The sequence below is a fragment of the Solenopsis invicta genome, chromosome 15 (assembly GCF_016802725.1).
Source record: "Solenopsis invicta isolate M01_SB chromosome 15, UNIL_Sinv_3.0, whole genome shotgun sequence".
NCBI classification, from domain to species: Eukaryota; Metazoa; Arthropoda; class Insecta; order Hymenoptera; family Formicidae; genus Solenopsis; species Solenopsis invicta.
Genome location: NC_052678.1, coordinates 9018309 through 9045281, shown reverse-complemented (window position 1 = coordinate 9045281; position 26973 = coordinate 9018309). Strand labels below are relative to the sequence as shown.

General features: G+C 36.0%; 1 protein-coding gene across 1 annotated transcript in view; it reads left to right on the top strand.

The window, feature by feature from the left end:
* The window catches only part of LOC105193095 (scavenger receptor class B member 1), a 39899-nt gene that overhangs the window by 10270 nt on the left and 2656 nt on the right, over nt 1-26973 (top strand). Inside the window, exons 2-5 of the mRNA XM_026138552.2 lie at nt 16864-17201; nt 18985-19482; nt 20765-20963; nt 24124-24332. Of these exons, the coding sequence (XP_025994337.1) occupies nt 16864-17201; nt 18985-19482; nt 20765-20963; nt 24124-24332 (1244 nt within the window). The remainder of the gene's footprint in view (nt 1-16863; nt 17202-18984; nt 19483-20764; nt 20964-24123; nt 24333-26973) is intronic.

Sequence of the window (26973 nt, the reverse complement as noted above, 5' to 3'; positions counted from 1 at the left end):
GAGTTGACGCTTGACGTAACGGAGATCTCTGTTTTCCACGAGCGAAGTCGAGGCAGCGGAAGAAGCTTTCGGTTGAAAGGTTAATGAGGAGGAACGACGTAACATGTCACGCGAAGATTAGCGGTGACAAATGATGGTCAGTGTTGATTACGTCGACGGTCATGTACCGAAGACGTTCCGTAGGAGTGCACTTGCATAACATCAGTAACATCAATTTGAAAAGATTAATACAATCTATCGGCGGCCCTCATTACAGCCTTCGTTCGACTCGATCTTCTCTCTGAAATCCCGAGCCACTTTCCTGCGGCTTTAGAAAAACATCGGAAAGACATGGAGCACTTTTCTTCGTTTGTTCGAAAGAGAAATTGTATACAAGAGACGGAAAGAGGTTTTATTCTACTTCTCCACAATCCGTGATAAACAGTACCGATTTATTCGCGAAATAATAAGCGAGAAATATAATCGTCTGCGTTTTCGCGCAGCGTAGAAAGCAATCTCAATTTCGACGGTGAGATTTTCAATTTTGTCGTTCGCTGTCAAGGAGAAAGAGCAAGAAAGAGGGAGCACCTTTGCACCTTTTCATACTTTCTCTCGTCGTGTCGTACTTATATTCCTAGCTGCTCTTACAGCTCGGCTTAACGACGACTGTAATCCGCGTTAGCTCACGAAGATGGGAGATCCGGCGCCCGATACGCGCTGTGTCATAATCGCGGAACGCGGACGCCTGTCTCTGTAAATCCGGCTCGATTCGCGCAAACTGTGCCAGATTAATTAATAACATCCGACATACGCATGCTCTAGCTCTTATCGCACGAGCCTGTTAGAGAGCGTGCCAGCTCACGCGTTCACGTGAATGGCTAGAATTCGCGGGGATTGCGCGGCCGTGTGATTACCAGCATCCGCGAATCACGCCTACGTTAACAACGTAATATCTTAATATTTAAGAAAATATCCGCTGCCTGCCACCGCAAAATCATGTTATTTCATGTATCTATTTGATTACTCGTGTCATCTAATATAGTAGAAATTAAAAAATTGATACACGATTCTGGAGAAGATTTCTCTTCGAACAATTAATTTTCCTATTTATTTTTTGCTTAACGAGAGCTACGAATTTTACAAAATTACCCGCATACCTTTTTAATGCGTTACGTGTGCATTTGTAAGAATTATATGTAGAAAAATTCGTCGCTAATGCAACTGGGTAAATTAAAACTATCCGGATAAAACGACCGGTGTACAAAGATTAAGATACAGTAATAACTAATTATATAATGATTGTGTTAAATAATAAATTTAATAAGAGAGAATGGGTTACGTTAGCATCGCGGATATTTTTATAGCGCCAAGTTCTTTCGAGGAGAAAAAAATCGCATTCATGCTGTCACTCGTACATATATTAGAAATTAATCGATCGTTTTCTGCTGTGCAAGGCGATAGAAGTGTTTGTTATTAATTTTTACAATTCATCCACTCACGACGTACAATAAAAATGATCTTATCTTTCGAATGATGCATTGTTAAATCCGCGGAAAAAGAACAAAAGAAAACTTTGCTACCTCTTTACGTTAAGATGATGTATACACAGATGAACCTGTAGGGGATCGATATAATATAATTATTTATTAAAGGCCCCTCTCTTCTCCTCCCCTCTTCTTCAAAGAGGTAAATCGATCTTGAATCACTCTCGAAACTAACTGGACTTTCACTTAGTCTTTTTCGCGCCAACAACGGCTTGCGCGCGGCACCGTTACTTTTGTGCCATCGGCTGGACCAGCGGCCTAAGAAGTGTAATAACAGGCGGCGCATTGCCTGAATAGAGGCTTGGCGCGGGTAAAAGTTAAGAATAGACACTACAATGAGTAACATCTTTTGCGGCAATTACTGTTAGATGAGCAGCTTCGTGCAGCCCGCGAGAAATTACGAAAGTAGCTGCGTCTATAAGAGCGCTGCGACTGCAACTTGCTTGCCGCAACGCTTATCTTTACATACAATTCATCCAGTTTCGTAATGCGCCGTGTGACGGAGGAAAAAGTGGCAATAGCCGTTTCCAGCACCACCCTCACATGGCAATTACACGCTTATCCCGAGCGCATCTCGGGACGATAGCGCCGTTCAACCAGATCGTTTGTTAAACTTTGCAAGAACAACGAAACCATATGTTAACCATATGTCGTTTCGATAAAGGTAACGTGCGATATCAGATTCGACTAAATACTGTTTTATATTTGAATATGATGTTTAATTACATCCACATGTGAATTTTCCGTTCAAATTTCTCTGCGAAGATGACGTAAACTCGGCGATCGTAAAAAAAAAGAAGTCTAGGAGGATGTACGTCGAGTACAACCGTTTGAGCTCTTCCTCATCCTTTTCTTATGTTTTTGCGTATGTGATTACAATGCGTTAGGTTTACTTCCTCAGTTTTACCGAGATTTTCGCATTCAACTGCCGTTTACACGCACGGCACGATCCACTCGTTTAAGGCTGCAATTTTATAATCGCTCGGTGTGCGAATGCACAGGTACGTTAGAAAGTTTCTGCGTGCACCGGCGCCACTTGCCAATATCTACATATATCAGGATTGTGTAAGTCATTATATTTTTTAAACTAATTTAAGTTAAACTTAATAGCCTATAAAATCAATTTAATTACTTCAAAAGTTACATGAGCAAAAAAACTAATCAGTTAAAAGTTACATTAAGGTTAAATTAATTTAAATTGAATTAAAAGTTTATTTTGGAAAGCATTATTCGTATTAAATTTGAAATTTGAAAGTTTTAGAATTAAATTATTCAAAATAGTATAGATTATCTAACAAATTCAATATTTGATTTGTAAATTAAGTTTACATGAAAAATAGAAAAGAAATTTTTTTTTTTGTAAAAATGCATTTTTTTCTTTTACATAAATAAATTTTTAACTTGGGAAAAAGTTGATGATTTAAAGTTTGTGTTTCAAAAATAACTAGTTAAAGTTAAAAATGAAATCATTTAATTTTTAACTAGCTCTTATCTAACTCTGATACATACATTGTACACACTTACGTGATCATAATACATATACATGTACTTTTATTTTTATATCTGTAGCAATATTTTTAGCTACTTCAGCAAAAACGTTCTTTCCGTGTTTGTATGTACACGTAAAATACGTATGTACGTCTAAGGAAAAAGAAACTTATCGAACAGACGTGTTATTTCGCATTTCTTCTTCCACGGTACGGAATAACGGGAGTCTATAAAGGAAATCGTATGACCGCGTATTTAGCCAACCACATCGCTCTGATCCATTTATGATAAATGCCTACGCTCGTATTCTCGATCCGAAAGCGATTCCGGCAATTAATATTTCATCACTTCTCTCCGCTCTGGTGTCTGTGACTGAAAGGGGGGACTTCCGGCGGTGCCGGTCTATGCGTAGGCGGGCGGGTGGGTGCTGAAAAAAGGCGTCATGTCCCACGAGGGATACTTTGCATTGTCAACGGCCGCTCGGTGATAATATCGGGCACGCGCGTGAGAACGGATCGCTTATCTCCCGAGGAGGTGGGAACTGGAGCGCCGAAAGTCCCGGCTCCACGATACGCCTAATTACGGACGCTTTGCATCGCGCGTCTTCTTCCTGACGTCCCCATTTGTTTTCTCCTCCGTCTACCCTTTCCAACGCTCAAAGATCGCTCCATGGATCGCGTTTGCGAAAAGAACGGAAAACGGATGGATTCTAAGAAAGTGACGCTGGGAGATCGATTGTGTACACTCGGAGAAAGGTTTCTTCGAGTCAAAAAATATTCAGTTTGAATCAAAGAAATTTGTGTGTTGCTAATATGATTAAAGCAAAGTTTCTTTTGTTTGAAAAAATTTTTTTGTTATTCCTTTTATTAGAATTAAAGAAATAATTTGGTTGCGCAACGCAAATCTTTTTGTTAAATGAAAGAAATATATGTTTAGCCAGAACAACTACATTATTTCTTACATTTCCATCAGTACCTTCGTCGAATTAAATAATTATTTGTTTAACTTAATCAAATAATTTGAACAAATAAATTTATTTTTTGCGAAGGTATTTTCACTTCAACTTACAAAAATCAAATTAAAGAAACAACTTCATCAATTTAAGTCTAATTTTTCTCTGAGTGTAGTTTGTAATTTCATTAGTCAATAGTTAATCAATTTGCTCATTTTTGTAATCTCTACAAAGTGTTGTGTGACACGTAATCGACTACCTGAGAAGCGAGCCATTTACATGAGCGGTAAACTGTGCGACAAATTGCAAGATAAATTCATCATTATAGTCATCTCAGAGTGCACAAGCCTGCAAAGCGATTCTTCGTACGAATACGAACGTGACTCATCCCTTTCTCATTATCCCCGTGAATTAATCGAGACCTGCAAATTGTTTCTACGGCGAAAGTAAAATAGAAGATATAAAGCAAGCAATTAGGAGAAACCGCGTGCTATTTTGAGAGCAAACGTTCGCTTAAATAAAGTCAAACATCGTATTCCGCGAAGAAACAGAATGGATGGATCGCGCGATCTATTTAAATAAAAAGAAAAAAAAACTTTATTCTCGATACGGTCTGTAATAGTAATAAAAAGATGCATTTCATTAATCTCCATTACTCGGAACATTATTTACGAACAACGTAAAGTGGTAATTGACTTACGTGGGATTCTCGCAATCAACCTTGGGCGCATTATATAGGTACGCTATGAATAGACGTCGGTGCGCGATCGTACAGATAGAGACAATAGGAATTTCCGCGACGTTGCGCTCGGACGTTGCGCGTTTTTCCTCGCGCGCGGACACGTCGCGCGTCGCGGGAAATCCTTTCACCGAGCGTTCGCCCTTTTCCTGCTTTCTTGCACATTGCACGCGGCGCACACCGTCTTTCCGTCATTCGCGCACAGATAAATCGCGTGCGCGATAATGAGACGTAATGTAACGCTTCCCGTCTTCCTAGCCCGTACGTTGCCGACGCCGACGACGACGCGCGAATCCGCCGCGGTTCTGGTATGTCTCATGCGCTCGTCCGTGTCGCGTTCATGTTACCGGGTGACACGTACTTAATATCGCCAAGCGTGCGTTACCTTCGCGATATCGCCGCGTTAACGAGCGTTTCCGCTTTTCCTTTCTGTCGTTGTTATCGTCGCACCTCGACGCGCATGTGTGGTCGTGTGTAATTGCATCGCTCGTCCTCGCGCGTTTCCTCGCGAAACAGTCGGATGCGGTGAATGAAGATGCTGTACATATTGTCAATCCGTACGAGAACGCGAACAAAGCGGATCCGGATCGACGGAAGAATGCCTCAGAATTGGAGGTCTGAATAAAATCGTCAATTTTTATTCAAATCAAATAGAGATATGCAAACTATTCGAATATGGAGCTAATCGAATCATGTAAGATTCGATTCGAATTTGCATCTCTAAGAAAATCTCGTCGAAATTGTACTATTCAACAATTTAGTATCTAAAATACGAAACATTATTGATACAATTTTTGAAAATCATATTTAAAATAACTTTATATTCTATCTACAGAAATCTTTTATTATCTTTATTAAAATTTTATACAGCAATATTATAATTGTGTTATTAATTAAAAGTTATGTTTTAACAATTCAGTTCAATTCAATTCAGGTCAACATTTGTCGATTCAATTCGATTTGAATTCGAACACAAAAGAATGAAATTTTACTTTATTTGTTTTGACGTAAAAATAAATCTTAATTTGCACATCTCTCTACTGACAAAATAAAGTATATTCTTCAACGTTGTTTGCTACACTCCAAAGCGCGGATACATTTGTTGAAGATAAATGATCTTTTGTAATTCCTTTTACTCTGTATTTTTTTATGCAAAAATCAAATTTTAATTGAGGTTTATTTTCTATTGTACGACGTTCGAGATTTTGCATGGAGATACAAGACGGCTGAGAATTTTCATCATTGGGCTTCTCAAGTTTTTGCGCCTCTCGGTGGGGAAATCATCTGCATATAAAAAAACCCTAACACGATGGCCTTGTTTAACATAGAAATACTTTTTTCTCTTATGCAACAACAATCTAATGAATATATGTATCCGACATTTCTTGATATGTAAATGCTTCTGATACACGTAGCGTTTGTTGATCGTAAATAAAACCGGTCTAATTAAATTGCATGTGATCATAATATACGTTAATTTTCGATGATGTTGCGAAAACGTATGCAATATTTATGATTTGTTCAAAGTCATGGACGATGAATTTTCTTTCAGTCAAATTTGTTGCATTTAATCTCTGAAATATTATATAGATACGTTCCATTTTATTTATAATATTTAATAATTCTTTTATTTAGTTTATTTAATGAAATAATTCAAAATTTTATTTTATAGAAACAATGTAGAGACTCAATATAATTTAATTATTTTGATGATAATAGGTTATAATTCAAATTAAAGATGTAACGGGCGTACAATTCTTGCAAAGTAAATAAAATTTCCAAATGTTTTTAATATTAACATTTTAAATAAATTACAAATGTATGAAAGTTGTGTAAGATTACATTTTTATTTAATAACATTTTTATAGTTTTACTTATTCTACTTGTTATAAAAATTTAAATTATTTTTTACTACATTATAAGAAATCTCGATTTTTTTTATATAAGTACTTTAAATATTTAAAATGATTTATACAAAGTTTTATTGTAATTGTCTATTTAATTATTTTGTAAATAAATTTTATTTATTTTACAGAATTGATCTCTGCATCGTAATGAAACTTAACATAAATCATTTTGATTATTTAAATTACTTAAATAAAAAAATTTAGATTTTTTCAGTATTTTATTATTAATTATATTTTTATTAAAGCACATGTTTACTTTTTATTGAAATAATTTTTTATCCAGATAGAAAATCACCGCCAAATTTTTTCTACTTTTTCAAAAGCGATATAAAACAATTTGTAATTTTTTTATAATTCTCTCAATGTTTTACCAAATACATTACGTTCTATACCTTTAACTCAGCGACTTTAATCAGAACGCTTTCATCCAAGGATGTGAATAGAGAAAGGCTCTTATTTCCTCCCCGTGACGAATTTTAATACGGGATCTCCACTGTATTTCACCATAATGACACAAATCACACGGCGCATTTAATAGAATGTTAATCGATTACCGCGTCGTCGCGATGACGGCGACCGGGGCCGGGGTCGCGGGGTATGCACGCCGATTATGCTACACGCGTCTTTTTGCGGCTGGCGTAACTTTCCTTTCCCGGCGTCGTTACGTGGACGATTCCGCGCGCAAAGGAGACGAGAAAATAGAAAAATCTCCCTGCAGAGCGAATCTCACACGCGCGTGCGAGTATACAAGGATTACGACGATCGATAAGGAGCATAACTTTCTTCCCACAAGAGAGAAGGAGGCGGACGGTGAGCCGTCTTGCGCCGTCTTGCGCCGTTACGCCGCTGTGCCGTTTCGATCGCGATTATTACAGCGAGCCGAGAGAGGAGGCTGCTGCAACCGAGACTTTCTTCGCCCGGGTCCGTCGAGCGCGCGTCGTACGTACGTACGGTACGTAGTACGTATGTGCGCCGACCATTATTACCGCCTCGCTTCATTAAAGTCTCTCCACGGCTGACGCATCGCGGCGTTTACACGTACATACGCACGGACACGCGAGCGCGCAGCCGCCGTGCCGCGCCGTATCGCGCACGTTAGCGTAAATAACATGTGTATTTATCGCCAACGACGTTAATGCAGGTGTGCGGGCCAACGATTACGCTCTAGATCGCGCGGTATCGATTTTGCCGCGTGGAAATTTAGAAAGCGGCGATTGCTGCCGCGCCGCGCGCTTTACATCGAAAGCGCGTGCGTTGCAAGATTCTTTTGCGCCGAAAGAATTTAATCGGAATGTCATTTTGAGGTATATCGGAGATATCGGAGATGGTAACGGTAACGCTAACGCCAACGATATCGTTGCTGCGCACAGAAGCGGATAAGCAATCTCTGTTATGTCGGCGCGTTACGACGCGAATCTTGTTTAGTATACTTAATGCAATTGCTTAATTAATGATATATAATTAACGTGATAAGTGAGTAGAAAAGTTTTAAAGCGCGGAGAATGAGAGGGAGATAAAAAAAATTACTTCTATCGAAATGGATAATTGCCTCGCACTCGTTGCGAAATTCAATGTTAAGCAATCGCTACGTTAAATATTTGGGCAGCGGCCATACATATAACCAGTTCTGCCTCTTTTAAGATCGTTTTACATAAATTATATCGCAATGAAAGTCGATCGCGTACGCGCGTAGCGTATGCTAATAGTAATTATAACGACAAGTAGGACGCGGATTTATATGAGCCTCTCGGTGTGTTTTATAGTTTTCCATTCTATTAGTTTTGCAAATTACGTGCACACAGAAAAATACTAGTTCTATTATTAAAAGGTGATTCTTTAATTTACATTTGGTTTTTTTATTTTAAATAATGGTTCTTTTTAAACAAAAAAATATCTTGATAACAGTCTTAAAATATCATACTCATCACAAATTTGAAAAAAATTCATATATTAAAAAAAAGTAATTTATACTTTTCTGAAAAAATTAAAAAATTTTATCAAAGAAAAATCAATAATAAGCAAATTGAAGTTTTACTTTCACTTATTGTTAATATTCTTGATTGGAATAATAAATCACTAGGCTTCAGAATACATCTTGAGCAAATTTGATTATTATATTGGATTTGCGGATATGAACGTATGAAATATTTGAAATAATATTTACGTAATGCAAACAATCTGCAGTATGTATTTTTTTCTGTATATTTTCCTCTACATACAGGAAAATTTTAAGTAAATATTACATATATGTATTATGTACTTGTTTGAAGTAAATGATGAATGTTTTCTAAGGCTATTGTCGAGAAAATGTTTTTTCTAAAAATAACTGTCAATTATAAAGTGACTGAAGAAAAGTAATTTTTTTTCATAGAACGATATTTTTCTGTCTGTAACAATGACATCAATGAGAAGAGTATTATATTTGTAATTGTAATCATAATTATATTTTCTCACTATCATTCTCTTACATAACGTTCTAGAGCGCGCAGCTTTTAAGCGTGAAATTTTTATCGAAATATATTTGCATCCTTTCCCTTTTTTTTTAAGAAGTACGTAAGAAGACCTTGAACCAATATCTCCTCTGAAAGGTCATGGCTTTGCATTTATAAAAACTTTCAACCGTTCTTGTATGCGCGTACATGTGTCACGTCATCGGAAACTCCTCATCTGACTCGTTTTAATTGATCGGTTCAAAAAAGTCGACTGGCCGTGACGATCAACCAAAAAAAGAGACAACTGGGAACACCATATTCGTATAATATCACTCGTATATGGTGCTCATAAGGTCAATCCTTGACGTCAATCGACGCATATGTGCCTCGCATAATTAATTCGTCGTTACACCATCGGGAATTCTTTCATGCCCGATGACAAACCTCGGCGCAGCAACGAGCCTCGAAAGAACAGAATTCAACTTTCAGTTCTCAAAACCGGCATGATCCTCGATCGCCTCGAGATCGGTTCACCTGCGGGCCGCTCGTCGTGATCTTTCCTCCGCGAGTTCGTCTCGTTCTCACGATTCGGCGAACGAATCGTGCATCGGCGACGTCTAAATCTTGCCTGCACGAATGGATTTACTTATCCGACCATTGCTAACATTACGATCGTTAGTTAAATTGACTTGTATTTTTATTTTTTAACGATTACGTGCAAATATTAATCAGCTGCTGTTTTGACAAGGCCGCGATTTCGAAAGTGTAACCTTCTGGAAAAAATTAACACGCCGTTCAACGTAGAGAGATAAGAAGCAAGAGATAAATTTTTTTTGCCCTCGGTAAATAAAAATATAAACAGGGAATTAAAGACATATTTCTACAGAACACATTTATGTAGAATATTCTTTCTAAAATCGTTGGAGTGAAATCCCACTCTAAAAGTGTAAAAATCCTGCCAGTCTTGATAGAGTGGCAGGAGTTTCACACTTTTAGAGTGGAATTCCATTCTCTTAGGTGAAATTTCACTCCAAAAAATTTAGAGAGTTATTTTACAAAATGTCGCAAGAACCTGAACGCATAATGTACAGTAACGCACGTCGATCATAGAGCGCGTTCGCGAGGTATTCGCTCGGTCTCGTGCGACTCGAATCCGTCATGCGGAGACATCCTTTCTCCTATAAGAACGAAGCTATTACATGACGACGAGGTCGCTTATTGCGCATGCAGCCGATGCGCGTGTACGGCTGTCGATCACCGACTTCGCGTTTGCTAGGAGGACACCGTTTCGGTACTGTCACGATCTTTGAGTAAGGACGATCGACATTGCCCTTCTTTGGGATGCTCGCGAGACGGTGCGCCGAGGTCGCCCTATCTTAGCTTAGAGAAGAGTGTTTTCCAGCAGGAAAAATCGCAGACAATGACATTCGTGTATATCGAGTATCCGCGCCGCGTGTCCGTTGAAAGATGTTAAAACTTCTGACCGCGATGTCCAGCGGGAACGTGTCCGGAGCCAACCCTGGCAATAGGAGTTGCCTGTAATCGTCCGTCCGCGCATTGCCGATCGATAATTATGCGCGACGCAATATCCGATGTCTCGAAGCGGATCGTGTGCAATTTTTTGTCGGGCTAATGATACGCTCCTTCGGCCCCTCTACTCTCTCGTTCGTCCCTGGCGCTTGTTCCTTGCGCAGTTAATGTCTTTGACATTCGCGAAACACGTTCAGTAATTTCGGGGATCGCTCCTTTGTGACTCTGGCATCAGAGAGGAATTTAACTTGAGAATGTTATCTTAATATTTTCTTTTACATTCCGACGTCTGCATAATGAAATTTACTTCATAACAATATTTTTCCTTGATTCAAGGTCCACACCTTTCATTCGAAAATTCCAGGAACTAATTTTTATAATAAAAACTAGTCAATCATACTACTCATATATTCATAGTACCGATCTATTGCAACTAGCTGGGGTGTAAGAAACGCTCCAAGTGATTGTTTATGTCATCAAATGAAATACGAGTTTATACATTATAAATTCGAAATAATGATATAAATTGGAATGAGACTTGAGTTAAAAAATATTATAAATTACTAATATGTTTACATGATACAAGTTTATATCATTCTATACATACATTTATGTCTGTTTTTATTGTGATAAATACTTCTCATTAATATTTATATTTGTATAATCTTTTTTTTTTTTTTTTATAACCATTTATTATAAATTTTAATGGTATAATTTAAATATGCTATCTCAACGAAATTTTGCAATGTAAAACATTTTATTAACTGTTTTTTTTAGAATATTGTCACATTAACCTGCTTAATACACTTTTTTTGTTTAATATTTTCCATTTAATAATTTTTACAGATTTCAGAATACTTATTGAAATCTATATATACGTACACTTGGAAAAATTGTGCTAAATTTAATATAAATTGCATCTCCCAAACGGTTCACTCAAAAATTTTGTGTTAATTTAACGTAATCTGGATGTGTTAAATGATAACATACCTTTAACAAAAAAGAAATATAATCTTGATCGTAATTTGAAGTTACTTATATATATAATTAACATAATTTTTATGATAAAATTAACAGAAGAATAGTAAAAGAGTACATATGTTATCCTCACTTTTGTTCTTTGTGTAACATCAACATTCTTTTTCTGTAAATTTTAACAGATTTTTTGTAAATCACTTTTACAATTCTACATTTTATATCTGTTGAATTCAGTTAACAATGCAGATATGTGTTCAATTTACACATGAATATGTTTATTACTTAATACAAAAATTTTAACCAGCAGATTTTTTCACAAAAATACACAAATTTTCCAAAAGTGTACATAATATCCTTAGATATTAATAAATTATTAGAACAATTGCATGTATACAATGTTTCATTGTTATTAACAAATGTAGTTAATAACAACTTTTAGCTGAGTTGTGAAAATCATTCCAGATGATCGTGCACTTACAAAAAAAAAAAAAAATGGAGCGACTATTCCCGGATTAACGAGCGGAATGTTGATCTTTATTCTTTTTTCTCTCTTCGATACTGCATTTTTTGGAGTTTGATCTGCGCGGACCACTCCTCCATAGTTGATCGTGTCCGCCGGACGTCGCAAAGTGGGATCATTCGCTACGAAGGCCGCGGTCCCGCCCGGCGTATCATTCTACGTGACTGAAAACGCAAATGACCTTTTCGCCTAACAATCGCTCGCACACGGCGCACCAACCGGTGTCGCAAGATCCTGGTGTCGCTCGATTTTTACGCTTACGCTGGTTTTCGTATGCAATCACGACCAGGAGGGGATTGCCGCGGAATGTCGCGCGGCTTCGAATTCAGCGCACCTGTTGCGTAAAAGTGCTTCGCTAATCGCGTGTGTCTCTTTAATGTCCGCGTTTTCTGAATATAATATTACACGCGGAAGTGGATCATTTCACAGTTCACCTAATTCGGGAAGAAGATTATGCAGACGGAAAGAACACTGAGGTATTCGCTGAAGTATTTAAAAATTTAGTTAAATACCGATGTATGTGCGAAAATAATTTTGCTGGACTATCAAAATAATTGTGATGGAAGTTTAAGCGTGACAAACAATGCTGGAAAAAGTTTTAGAAACTAGGAAAAAGTTACATAATGATTTTCAAATTCGGCTTTAATTCTCAGACACTTCGGTAAACCTGTTCTTTTCGTGCAGACGCTAAGGACTTTTAGGTGAAAATATTAATTGTCCAGATCGATCGTAATCTCGTAGGTATGCGTAAGATCGCGTATGCCCAGGCTTGGCTTCCCGCGCACGTCCCGGTTGGTCACTCGCGATTAACACGCCATTGTTCTAGAGACGTTACGCACGGAATCACGATTCGGCTGCACATACGTAGCCTAGCACCATTCACAAAGTTAGGCGGCGCCGCTATACGAAGGGAATGGAGGTCAAGTACTCGAAAACGTGGCCGCGGTCGCAACGCCTAAGGAATAAGAGAAATTTCCTCGCTCACTCGAGTTTACGCGGCGGCGAGCAAACGCTGCTAACCGAGCAGAAATTACGGTACTGAGGGAAAAAGAAAACAGAAAAAAAAGAAACAAGCGCGAGATATCGAGCAAATTTTCCTTCGGGGTGTTTCTCAACGTTAGAACGACATCGCCGTTAGACACCACTCGCATTTCTCTCTTTGTCTTTTAACATCACGTATATTCTCGATAGCGTCGATGGATCTTGACTTCCAATTCCGAGGATAGATAAAGCATGTCACGTCTTTGCGTATCTTAATTAGTCGAAACGCGATAACAACTACGTTGAAAAATGTCCAGAAGCACCAAGTCTCTTTGTTCCTCGAATTAAAGATAGTGACTAAACTCGCACGTTTGATAAATCAGGAATCGATGCATTGAGGAATTAATATATGCCGAGATGATAAACGTACAAAAGGGAAAGAAATTACAACGTCCAGAGAATTAATATCGCGTGATAAATTTCGAGAATCGCGATTATTTACCCGGTCTTAGCTGATCTTTTGGTTTCGCTTTACGTGTCGAGCGGAACGCGATACACATTTCCGTTATTTCTTTCGATGAAAAGGTGCTAACCGCAACCGTGCAAAAATCATTGCCCTGCGGGAGCGTGAAATAAATATGTGCGCTTGCGTGAAAATCAGGAAAAGAAAAGTCGGAACCATCGGGGGATAGAGGGGAACGAGAGGGCCGCGTTTCTTCCGTCAGGCGCGAACGCGACTTCGACTCGCGCGGTTTTGTTAGAAAGCGAGACCGATGTACGCGCGCGCATCGATGCATCGGACCGGTCGCCGTCGGCCAGCTTTCTTCCGCTTGCGTGTCGCGTAGGCGGTGATTTTGTAATTTCGAGGAACGAGGAGAGGAACGCGATATTGACATGTTGATGGATCTGCGGGGCTCGCGAGAGAAACGAAACAGCGCGGTCGATAATGATCGCCTGGAGAACTTGAGGATTTAGATATAAGACGTTTTTCAAAACATTAAGAAAATTATGACAAAAATTACAGGTTGTTTTATGTTGCATTTGAGAGTAGTAGAAGAAAAATTTGGCGATGATTTTCTATCTGAATAAAAAACTATTTCAATAAGAAGCAGACATGTGCTCTAATAAAAGTATAATAAAAAATGAAATAAGAAATAATGAGAAAATTCTGAATTTTTTTATTTAAGTACTTTAATTATTCAAGTTGATTTATGTAAAGTTTCACTGCGATGCAGAAATCAGTTTTGTAAAATGAATAAAATTTATTTATTTATTTATTTATTTACAAAGTAACTAAACAATCACAATAAAATAAAACTTTGTATAAATTATCTTGAATACTTAATTTTCATGTGTTTTTTCATATTAAATCTATTTCCAAATTTTATTTACTTTGCTTGGACTATATGTTTGATATATTCTTAAACATTTTATAAATCTACTAAAGATCTAAGAACTTACTTATTTATTGAATAGCTATTTCTCTTAATTATAAATAATTATATAAAAAAAATTATAAGGCATATCTACAAATTGATTAAAGTAAAAAATCGGTTATTAATATTGAATATTTAAATATACTTATAATATTTAAAAATACTCACAATAGTGAGAAAATAAATATACGTTTGACGTTAACTTACTACAGCTAATCATGTGAGGTACTTTTCTAGCACAGTGTCGCGCGAAATTTACATAACGGCGGATGACCTCGCCGCAAAAATTATATTTATATTGCCGCGGAGACTCATTGCTAAACGGTTGTAATTGCCCACAGGTGATATACGAATCAAACGAAATTCCACGCTTCACCTAATGAGGTGAAGGTCTTTGTAAATTTCATGCTGAGACTGTTTGGAATAAATGGCCGAGATAAACGAATTTCTTAATTTTTCGTATTTCTTAATTCTTTGTCCGAAGTACGAGTATATTAAAGGTTCTCACGTATAATGAAATATCAAGTTTTACGTTTGACTTAAAATATCAAAGAATTTTATATTTTCTCTTTTGACATTTAAATTTCATTAAAAAAATAATTTAAAAAGACGTTCTTATTTAAATTTTTTTTAAGTAAAGCACGTTTGCAAAAGCGACGTTTACGGTGACCACAGAACTCACTAGAAAGCAAAATGGCTTTATGAAGTTAAAACGTAGATTTAATATTTGTCGCTGCTTGGAAATTTGTCGTTTTTGGAAATTTTGTGCTCGAGCAAAATGACAACGGTTCAAAGTAGCAATTTTTTACTATAAATTTTATTTCTTTTTTGCTGCAATAAAAAACTTAGCATAAAAAAGTACTACATAAAACATTAGTTTTTTATGTACAGAAGAAGTATGCAAAAATACAAGTCAATCGATTAAGCTGTCTTCGAAATTTATAAGTACGCGTTTTAAAAACGTAATTTGAATTTAGTGACGCCATTTTATATAGCTTTTTTTTTTTCTAAAACTTAAAATGTCACACGAAGAACTTATGATCTTTACACTGGAGAGTAAACACGACTGTTTAGAAGACTACAAAAAATTTGCAAAATTGGGATCTCGTTTAGGCGTACATTTTAAAATGAAAAATAATAATTAAATTAAATTAAAAAACAAAATAAAATAAATAAAAAATGCTATTTTGATTTGAAAAAAAGAAATGTACGCTTTTACGTTCGTCAACTTCATAAGTGTCCTCTTTTCAAGTGGCTTTGATCTTTTACGTTGCCACTGTGATCTATGCGTAAGGTTCAACCTTCGGTGTAGAGTAATTGTTTAAAATTATGATATATTTCCATGATTCTCTCTTATCTCGAGTTCTCGATTCTCGATTTAGCGTTGTCTCTTTCCGATCGGTCACCGGGTGCTTACTTACCGTAAGTACCGCAGAGCGTTAAGTACGCGGCGTATAAGTACATAAATAATAACACGCAATGCACAGGCGAGGAACTGACCATACCAAAGAATAAATATTTACGGGAAAGGTGCAAAGCGCTATAACTGGTTTATACCTGACGATTGTTTCGCTCCGAGACGGGAGGCGTAAAGCTTACATCCAGAATACAACCGCGATACGTGTAGCGGCGGATAGGAAAACTGATCGTTTCAAGGAGAAGCTGCCTAAGGCGCACCCTTTTCCAAAACCGGCCGTCCTTGTTCCTTTTCACGTTTGGCTCCTGCTAATCGATCGCTAGGTCAACGACCTCGCTCGAAGATCATGACGTAATTATATTCGCGATTGCTGCGAAAGATAATCGCATTACTTGTTGTCGATTACTCCAGCGATCCGGGATCGTTACGTCTAGATAGAATTAAATAGAATTAATAAAAATATATTATTTAAGAAGAACCGACAATTGAATAGAAATGAATTCAGTACTTTCGCAAAATATTCACCCTTATTTCTACCTTGCTTATTTCTACCTTGTCACGCGTGTTCTTCGGTTGTTCACATCTATCTCGCGAACAAGTGCAACTGCAGGAATAAATACTCATATCTCGTAACGATGCTTTGTAATCGTTAAGCCTACCTCGCGTTACCTCGCGGCGATACTACACGAAATCACAAGTCCAGAAACGCGAAGTTATGAGAACTTTTTCTTCTTTCAAGCAACATATAAACTGAAATGAATAAATTTCACACTTTGCCTACATACAATAGAAACGAAAACGAGAACGAGTTTTTTTTATTTATTTTTTTTCAACACATTTAATATTTATCTTTATTTCTCACGATTTCAAATGCGGATTCCAATTAGCATTAAAGAAAAAAAAATGCGCTCTTAATGGCAATGACTCATCTTTGCCGTCTCTCTCTCTTATCTCCCTCAGGGGCAGCCGTTGCGTGCGGAGTTCTGCTGATAATTCTGGCCGCCGTCCTGGCCGTCCTGTTTCCGAATCTCATCAACCTGGTCCTGGACAAGGAGCTCGTGATACGAGAAGGCGGCCGCACATTCAAGTTCTGGAAGGAGCCGCCGGTCGTGCCGCGTATGCAAATTTACATCTACAATGTGACGAACGCCGACGAGTTTCTGAACAACGGTGAGAAACCGGCGCTGCAAGAGCTGGGCCCGTACGTTTATGAGCAACACTGGGAAAAGGTGGACATTAAATTCAACGATAATGGGACTGTCAGCTACCATGTCAAGAAGACGTTCGTATTCAATACGGTAAGCCCTTATATAATAATACAATTAATAGAAATGTCGAATCAAGATTCTTCGACGGCGAATCGAATCATTGAAACACAATTTTTAACTAACAATATAATTATCTTCGAATAATTCGGATTTGAATTATAGAGATTCAACTTCAAATCGAATAGTTCTCTAATAATTAATGGCACAGTGTAGTGATACAGCTAATTAAAAGTCTCAATTCGCTTGAGCCGAGCCTAATACTTTTAATTTACATTTAAGAAGTTGTACGTTGACAATGCTCTTTCAATTCGCATTTAATTTCCGGTCGAAATTGAAATTGAAATTTCTCCAAGCTTATATTTCATTGTAAATCTGAATTTAATTAGAAGCCGCTGCTCTCTACAAAGTACATGAATATATACATAATGCTTAACTTTCTTTTCACGCGAATCAAGAAGTGTATTTTTCAAGGCGTTTTATTAAAACTGCTGAGAACGAGAGACTTTGACAGTTTTATTATGAGAAACGCCCTGATTAACATTCGTAACAATGCGCGTCGTGAACGCGCAGGATGCGTCACGGATCTCTGATTATTCGTTTATCGAGAAGCACGAAAATAACGTCGGCCGCTGAGAAAGAAAAAAAAAGCAGCCTATCCGCGCTGAATAACAATCAAAGGCGCGTCCCATCGCCTCCGGGTTATTTAAATCCGTCATAGACGAGCGTTCCTCCGCCTCTGACTTCTCGCGGCTGCACACGACTTGTACTCTTGCCCGCGCATCGAAATCACTGCCGCGACTTTCTACATTCGTCAGAGAAACGTTTCCACAGCGTAGTCGGGTGCATTATCGCGACTCGGCGCGACAAGAAAGACAATGTGTATACAGGATCGTTCTTACTCCGAGAGAAAATTTATGGAAGGAAATATTTGCGAATATTATGCGGAAGCTTTGTAGTCTGCTCGCGTAGCGGGGTGTGTACGTGGAATTTTTATCTACCGTCTGAGCTCTCTGCTCCTTTTGATCACATTGTATATATCGTCGTCATTGTTATTCACGTGCAGATATCCGTCGACTTATAATTTTTCAACTTACTGTTGCTATTGATCAAAAATTAACATAGTATATTTATGTAACGAGATTGATTCATCACTCGTTAACAGTGATCCAAATTAAATATTAAAATTTATACTTTTAAGAAAAAAAATAGTATTGTTCTTTCATCTTCTGTTGAATTAAATATGTATTTAAGCTAAATATAAATTTTATAATAGCGAATATTATATTAAGATAAGACAGTCTTTAAAAAAACGTTTTGTTTTGTTATTTCCTAAATAAAGGTTTATAATCGTTTTTAGCAATAAAATAATTATTTTGCAAGTAAAATGTTTTATTTATATGAAATATAAATGCCGTTGGATTTACGATCAATTTAATTTACGACCAAAGTCTCGGAATGTAACCCCGTCGTAGACAGAGAAATACTTGTATCTTTTTCACTTTCTATTATTATCTTTAATTAATTTTACTTTGTTGTTTTGACGTACGCGCGCGACTAATATTTTTATGTCGTATCTAAAGTTTTATAATACGCTAAATTTCTAATTAACTTATTATCGTGTATGTTAATTATTAGAATCTTTATCTCTTTTTGTATTCCAAAACAGAGATTCTCTCTCTCTCTCTCTCTCTCTCTCTCTCTATCTCTCTCTCTTCCTCACATTGTCTCCATTTATTCTGATTCTACAAGTCTTAATATGTCAGCTGACTCAGCTAGATTTTCATTTTCCTTTTTTTTTTTCACCGAAATCTAGGAGCTGTCATCTGGCTCCGAGGACGATCTGGTGGTCGTGCCGAACGTTCCTATGCTCTCGGCTACAAGTCAATCGAAACACGCCGCTCGTTTCCTGCGACTAGCGATGGCGTCCATCATGGATATTCTGAAGATCAAGCCGTTCGTCGAGGTGTCGGTCGGCCAGCTGCTCTGGGGCTACGAGGACCCCCTGCTCAAGCTGGCCAAGGACGTCGTGCCCAAGGAGCAAAAGCTACCGTACGATCAGTTCGGTCTGCTCTACGGCAAGAACTCGACCGGATCGGATCTGTACACGATATTCACGGGCTCGACCGACATCACCAAATTCGGATTAATGGACAGATGGAATGGCAAGGACGCCCTCGGCTTCTGGACCACGCAGGAATGCGACTCCATCATGGGCAGCGATGGCAGCATATTCCCGCCTCATATCACGAAGCACACCGTGCTCAAGGTCTTCGACAAGGACCTCTGCCGGACGTTGCCGCTGGTCTATCAGGTTTGTGCTTTTGTTGGTCGTCGTTAATTATCTGGTTGATACGGCCAGAGGCGGATGATGACCTTCTCGGACTTTGATTTAACCATTTTTTAAGCTTGTAAAATACGAAAACAAGAGGATACCGAAGAAATCTTCTTTTCTTTCACATAGCGTATTATTCATCCATTAACATGTCGATCAATAATCCGATTAAAACCGAATTTTTTTACTGAAAAATATTAAGTTACCTTTTATATCGTGAAAAAAAAACGTACTAAAAAACCTGAATAGTAATATAATCTCCTTAAAAGTCTTTCTATTCTAATTCAAGTAATATATTTTAATGAAATATAAACTTTAATTGTTATGTAAATTAAAAATAACGGCTGAATTTGTTTATAAATATAATATAAAATTTAATTGTAATAAATTAATAAAAAAGTAAATATAAAATGAACAAATTTAATCGAAATAAAAATATTTTAATGTAAAAAAACTTGGCATTGCTAAACCGATATAAAATTACACATTGTGATCCTTAAACTTTGAACATTTTAATTTAAAGTTTTGCCGAGGGGGAATTCACAACCCAAAATTTTGTACACCAATGCCGATTTTTGGCATTGCTGTAAAACACTGCCGACATTTTTGTACACTGCCGACAATGCTTATTGTTAGTCAATGCCTACAATGCCGTCAATCCTATATTAAAATTAAGGCAATGCCATGCAATTATGAACACTACCGCGTGCCCATTATCATACGCCAATGCCTGCACAAGAATTCTAAAGCTTTCCCGAAGTATTCAAAAATTTTTGTGCTCAACCCCATGATCGAAAAATCGACTCTGAAGTGAGCTCACCACTCCCCAACCACTGACGACAATGCCGTCAATATTATAGGTCACTGCTTACTTTTTTCGGCAGTCCACTGCCGAAATTTTGTACACCAATGCCGGCTGTGAATTTCCCCTCGAGTTTTGCTATTTTTATTTAATCGAACATTCCTTTAATTATTATAATTAAAAATATTGAGGCTATTGCACGTCAAAAAATAATTAAGCAATATATATTTCGATAATTTGGTTTAGCAATGTTTTAATTTGAGTATTTTCAAGATATTAAATTTGATTAATGTTGATCAAATCTTATTGTTAGTAGAGAAATCAAGTTAGAATGTATTTCGCTTTGTTTAGAGTTTTGCTTTCAATTCCAAGTTTCGCTTTTACTTATTTAATGAGAAGCACTGTTTTTTTTTTATCAGCAAGAGTATTGTGGAAAATTTCAGGAAAATTTCTTTTCAGCGTGACGTGATAGCCGCTGGAGGAATCCCCGGCTACAGATTCTCCCCGCCGACGAATGTCTTCACCTCGGTGGAGAATCTGCCGTCGCAGAAGTGTTACTGTCCGGCTGGACCACCGTGCGCACCGGAAGGCACCTTCAACGTCTCCATGTGCCAGTACGATTCGCCGGTTCTCCTCACTTTCCCGCATTTCTATCTTGGTGAGTGCCACACGTAACGCGCGCGCGGTTTCTACCCGCCGCAGCCTCAGAGTCTTGTTTACAAATCACTCTCGTAACGAGGCTCAGTGCTATTTTTAATCGTTGCCAATTATCATATTTATCAGAATTACGTGCGATATTTCGAACAAGTCGGACGATATACGCGTCAATAAGATGACGCGAAACGGTTGGGTAACAACTCTGCGCCTATCTACCGCGCCTTATTTTTGCAGCAATAATTATTATTCTTCAGCAAATTGATTGTGATTTCCCTAATCGCGCGATTCACATCATCCGATATTTGACGTAATTGTCGAGTCACGAATCTCCGACATTGAGATTCCAACATGTGTTGTTCGAACCGATTATTACGCGATCAATCTCGCGTGTATCTAAAGTGTATCGTCTTATGTAAGCGCAGTGCATAATTTGGCGCGAATGATTTTCTTAGCAGATTAGCGCGATAAATCTATTTGCGTCGTATGCAACGTACATCTTCTTCGACGATTCTCCTTCATCTATCCGCGATTTCCTTTTTGGTCGTAATCGACCAAACCGATTTCTCGCACCCACGTGTTTTTTTTTTACGTAAACTATTGATCAACAAGCAGGTTAACGAAGATCGTTTACGTGCGTGCCAATTTCGTAAGCGAGATCTACCTGTCTCGTTGCTTCCGGCTCAGCGCGACTGCAACTAGAAGTCGGATTCTCGATCGTACAGTCTGTTACCATGAGGCCTATTTTTTTCTACGAACAATCTCTTTCGCATCCGCCGCGATTCTCTCACGGAATATTATACGAATTGTTTCTCTCTCTTTCTCTTGCGTTTATCGCGCGCATTTTCGTGCCGCAAACTTTTACTTTCAACGGATTTTAGACGCCCCGTTTCACCCGATTTAAAACGCCTCGTTTCTCCGCCGTGCGAAACCGTTCTCTTGTTGTAAAACAAAATGTGCACGAAATACTCGATTTCGCGTTCGTATTGCAAGATGCCTACATTAAGGAGATATGATCGAAAAAAATTACAATGCTTTAATCTGTTTAAAAATTATATAGAAGAATATTATTTAAAGCAAAATTAATATTATATTAAAATTGATTTTAAATCAATTAACAGCGTAGTTTTCTAAGGAAATAAAAATTTGAGTTAAAGTTTTATACACTAAACAAAGTATTTGCTATTCGTGATTCGATATATTAATTACATGGTAAAATAATTATGATTAAGAGCCTCCATTTTTATATTTATTACTGCTATATGTTAGTAATAAATACTTTATGTTTATAGTTCTACCAATTATAAAACAAGTCTATTATAAATTATGATCATTTTGAATATTAATGCAATAAAACATTTAAAAATATATGGATGTCAAAAATAAAATTAGCATTTGTATGTAATAAATGAAACTACAAATAGCCATAAATATACAAAAAACATCCAAAGTTATAATTTTTAAATTATTGTAATTAGGGGGTAATCCGTACATTTGCCAACATTAATCAAAAAAATCTTAGGCTAATGCGTGCCTAAAATTAATTATTGTCTTGGTAACGGCTATCAAAAACATTTTATTAATTTAATTTTATGCAGTTAAAACCAATAATGATCTCATGGAATCAAAATACCAAAATTTCATTAATTATTAAATTCTTAATAACATAAGTCAGTTTTTGATGAAATTGTATTGATCATATCTGCTTGAATGAAAAATATTTCAAATGCGAATTTTTTGACGAATTTTTCGACGATTGAAATATTTTTTCAATAGTCTGGATTTCTTTATCTAAATTTCTAAGGTCTTGTCCGTAGAAAGAACACGACAATCGAATATTATTTTCTGCTAACGTTTATGAACGTTTTACTTTGAAAAAGTCATTTAATTATAAATGCGGAAATAATAACGAGAAGGTTCGCAGGCTTGAATATTAAAAGAAACAGACAAACAAGATAACACGAGAAATTCCTATTCATTAACATCATTATGTTTATGATGTTTACGCATTTTGAAATACATTAAGAGAAATACATTAAGTTTCAAGTATAGTTCTTAAAAGTGCTCGATCAACGATTAAACGCTATTTAACTGTGACGCATTGTCCATTTTATACATGCAACCGCATGCAGTGACTTTTGACACTGCGAAGTAATATTATTATAAATATAAAGACACATAACGAGTCAGACTGATAGTTAAACTGGTATCTCTCCCTATCCGTACCGAACAAAGGCAATCATCATTTTTATATATTTGCATAACAATAAGAATTATAAATTAAAATAAAAATACATTATTCAAAATTATTTATAAGAAATTAATTACTATGTAATTTTATTATGTGATTTAATCCTAGAACTCGCACACTGTCACTATCATTTTACAAATTTACATAACAATAAGAACTATAAATTGAAATAAAATTGCATTACTCGAAATTATTCATAAAAATTATTTATGATACGTGATCTGAATTCTAAAATGACATATTATCCGTTTTATTAATTGACTAGACACTAGATATGGCAAACCTGACCCAACTTTGATTATTTATAATTTTTATAAAAATAAATATATTGCAATAAATTTTTTTAGTCGAATCAATTACCAGACATTAAGGAATGCAACCAAACAACTGTTTGTATCTTTATTAATAAAAAAGTAACTAGAGAACTAGAAACTTTGAATTTAACGAAAACAAATTTATCATAGTCGAATTTTTTAAAAAGCATAATTATTTGATGAAAATGAAGAAAAATATTATAATCTTAAAAATAATTTTATTTTTAAGAAACGCATTTTTCGCGAATAAAAGCAATGTTTATTAATAAAAAGATATCATGAATAACAGTATAAAACTGTATTATCTATTTTATTAATAAAATTCATTTTCAGCACGTTGTTGCATACATTGAAGACTTTGTAATAATTTAAACTGAATTAAAATTAAAATTTGCCAGATAAATTAGCCAACTTTTAAAATTGCAAAGATGTCAATCTTTGAAAGAAAAGTCCGGGCGTGCTAGTGTGCCGTTCCAGGGTTAATAATAAATTAATTTTTAGAAACAGAAAGAAAGATTAACAATAATAATAGTTTAATTTTCTATCGAGTGATTTGGATTCTCGATCACGTTATTTATCAATTTGATTGTTCCTTCCAGCTGATCCGGCCTTACGAGAAGCAGTAACTGGTATCTCGCCACCGGAAGCCGAAAAACATCAACTCTACATCGACGTGCAGCCGACAATGGGCACGGCTATGAAGGCGCGAGCGAGGGTGCAAATAAATCTCGCGGTCAGCCAGGTGCGAGATATCAAGCAGGTCGCTTCGTTCCCGGACATCATTTTCCCCATTATGTGGTTTGAAGATGTAAGTACATGATATTTTTTAATTATTAATGTATTGTCTATAGATACCCATTAAGATCTCGCACGACAGTAATTAATATAATATAATATACTCATAATAGTTCTGTTCGTACATCGTGCAGTAACATCGCCTGTTAACTAATACATTGTGTGATATATTCTCTAATAATTATAATTGATATATCCTTGATGTTACAATGTATCTCCTGCGGTAATTGTTCGAATTTTTGATCGCTATCTACAGCTTGTGATGGGATGTAAAAACACATTACATGAATATCACATTTGCAATCAATTTCCAATGAAATTTCATTAATTTATGATGAATAGTTACGTATGAATCATTGCGTGCAAATTTTTTTTTTCATGTCAGTTATTACGTAGCAGATGTGATTAAAATGTTAAGTAACCGTGATAATTATTACATGTGCATTAAATTGTAGAATATAATAAGATGTAAGAAAACGTAAAAAGTAGGGACGACCACTTTTTCATGCTGATAATTATACTATTTTAAAGAAAAAAAAGACTACTAAGATCTACTAAGTTCTAGAAAATCGCTTATTAAGCTCGTCAATGTAGCATAAATTTTGTTATAATAATTATGCTGATAATAGCCTTGACAGAAACGAGAGATATTCAAGGCACTTGTGCTTGGAGTCTTTGCAGACGCGTAAGAAAAGCGTAAAAATAATTAACTAACTAAAAACTAAATTTATATTAAATGTATATAAGAAACTTCTCGTTATGGCAATGCGCAAACAAGAATTTCGCCAATTGATTTAGAAAAATAGAAGTAAGAGGAAAGACAGGATAGGCAATAAAATTGAGCATTTAAAATGGAAATGAAATGACGCGGTCATCCACAAAACAGGATTCACAAACCTCGAAATATTGAGGTATGACGAGTCTGGAGCATGCATAAACGGAAATCGAGATGCAAATAAGATTTATAGGACGTTTAATTATTGTTCATTTATGGACAAAAGATGTATTTTTCAAATCTTGAATAATTTAGCGAGTCTTCGATCAAATTAGCATGACACTATCAGAGAATTTCTTTATACGAACGGGCCTAGGTAACGTCAATAACTTTTTTGACATTTTGATGTTAAAATTGACGACATTATGTTATTCATCAACTGATTACCTAGGGAATTGAATTAAGTTCATTTCCTCCCTTTCCCTTCCCTCTTCCCTCAAGGATATCCCGAAGAAAATGTGGAATTCTTTATCACTGCTATTGTTATTATTATTACAAAATATTCATAATTTTCCTAAGAGAAGGAATTTAAAGAATTTCAGTAAAGAACATAAAAGTAATATTTAACAATGTTTTTCCTGTACAAATTAAATATTATTAAAAACGTATATTAAACTAAAAATAAATAAAAACAAAAGAAATGTGTGAAACGAATAAGGTAAAGATCAACAAAATTTGCAAAATTAAAGGATTGTGCGACGATTTTTTTTCAAATCTATAACTTTAGTCTTCTGACTTTTGTTACTGATGACTTTTGTTACGTACGCCGCGTCGCTTACAAATCCTCGAGCTGGTCGCGCGCAGGTGAAATTTTTATCTCTTCCCGCCCGGTGACAACAATAGCGGGAACATGTGTGCCGTTTGCCATTTCGCACAGACAACCGCATGGTAAAGGCCATCATGCGTAAAAAAATTTTAGTCATAACCGTAAGTAAATTGACCAATCGCAATTGAAAGTGTGAATCTTACATTTTAGAATGCTCGACCACGGTTGGTCAATGTGCTTACGGTCTTGTGATTATGACTAAAACTTTTTTTTACGGGTGACGCTCTCTTGACGACACGTGTTTGAATACTGCGCACGTAGAGGAGTCGTATAATATTGCCATGCACTTTTCGCCCATGAATCATATTAATGAAACTCGTCTCGTCGGCCGCTAATAAAGAATTCGACGTCGTCCGTGTCGCGTCACGACATCCTTTGACGAAAGGAAGAAAAAAAAGACGGATAAAAGTCTCTGATTCCGAGAATTTTCTTTGTATTCGAGAGAAATTTTTATTTAGCTACGAAAAGCACTCGCCGCAACAAACTCAAAAATGGAGATCGATCCTCGTCAAGGCGTCTCCACCAACACCTTAGCTCAAATCAGAGTTGAGTAGTAACTAGTTAAAAAAATAAAAAATTTAATGATGCACTTTTAAAGTTAATAACTGTTGTCTAATTTTAAATGAATTTTTAAAATTTTTAATTTTAATTAGTTATTTATAAAAAAATAACAGGCATAAATTTCAACTTATTAATTTTTTTCTAAAGCAAAAATGTAAAAAAAATTGTAAAAGAAAAAAAACGTTCCTATAAATAAAAAAACAATTTTTTGTTATTTATTATATACGTAATCTATAAATAAAATGTTGAATTTACGTCATGATCAATCTTATTGTTATTTAAACGAAGCTAGTTTTAAAAAAAATTACGACTGCTTAATTTAATAATACTTTTCAAAATTAACTTTTAATTTAAGCCAATTTAATTTTAACGTAATTTTTAATTCAATTAATTTTTTGTTCACTTTTGACTTTAATTTTATTATAAAAATATCAATTTACTTTACCCAATCCTATTTCTCAAATAAAGTCTGGCTAAACCGGTTAATTAAAT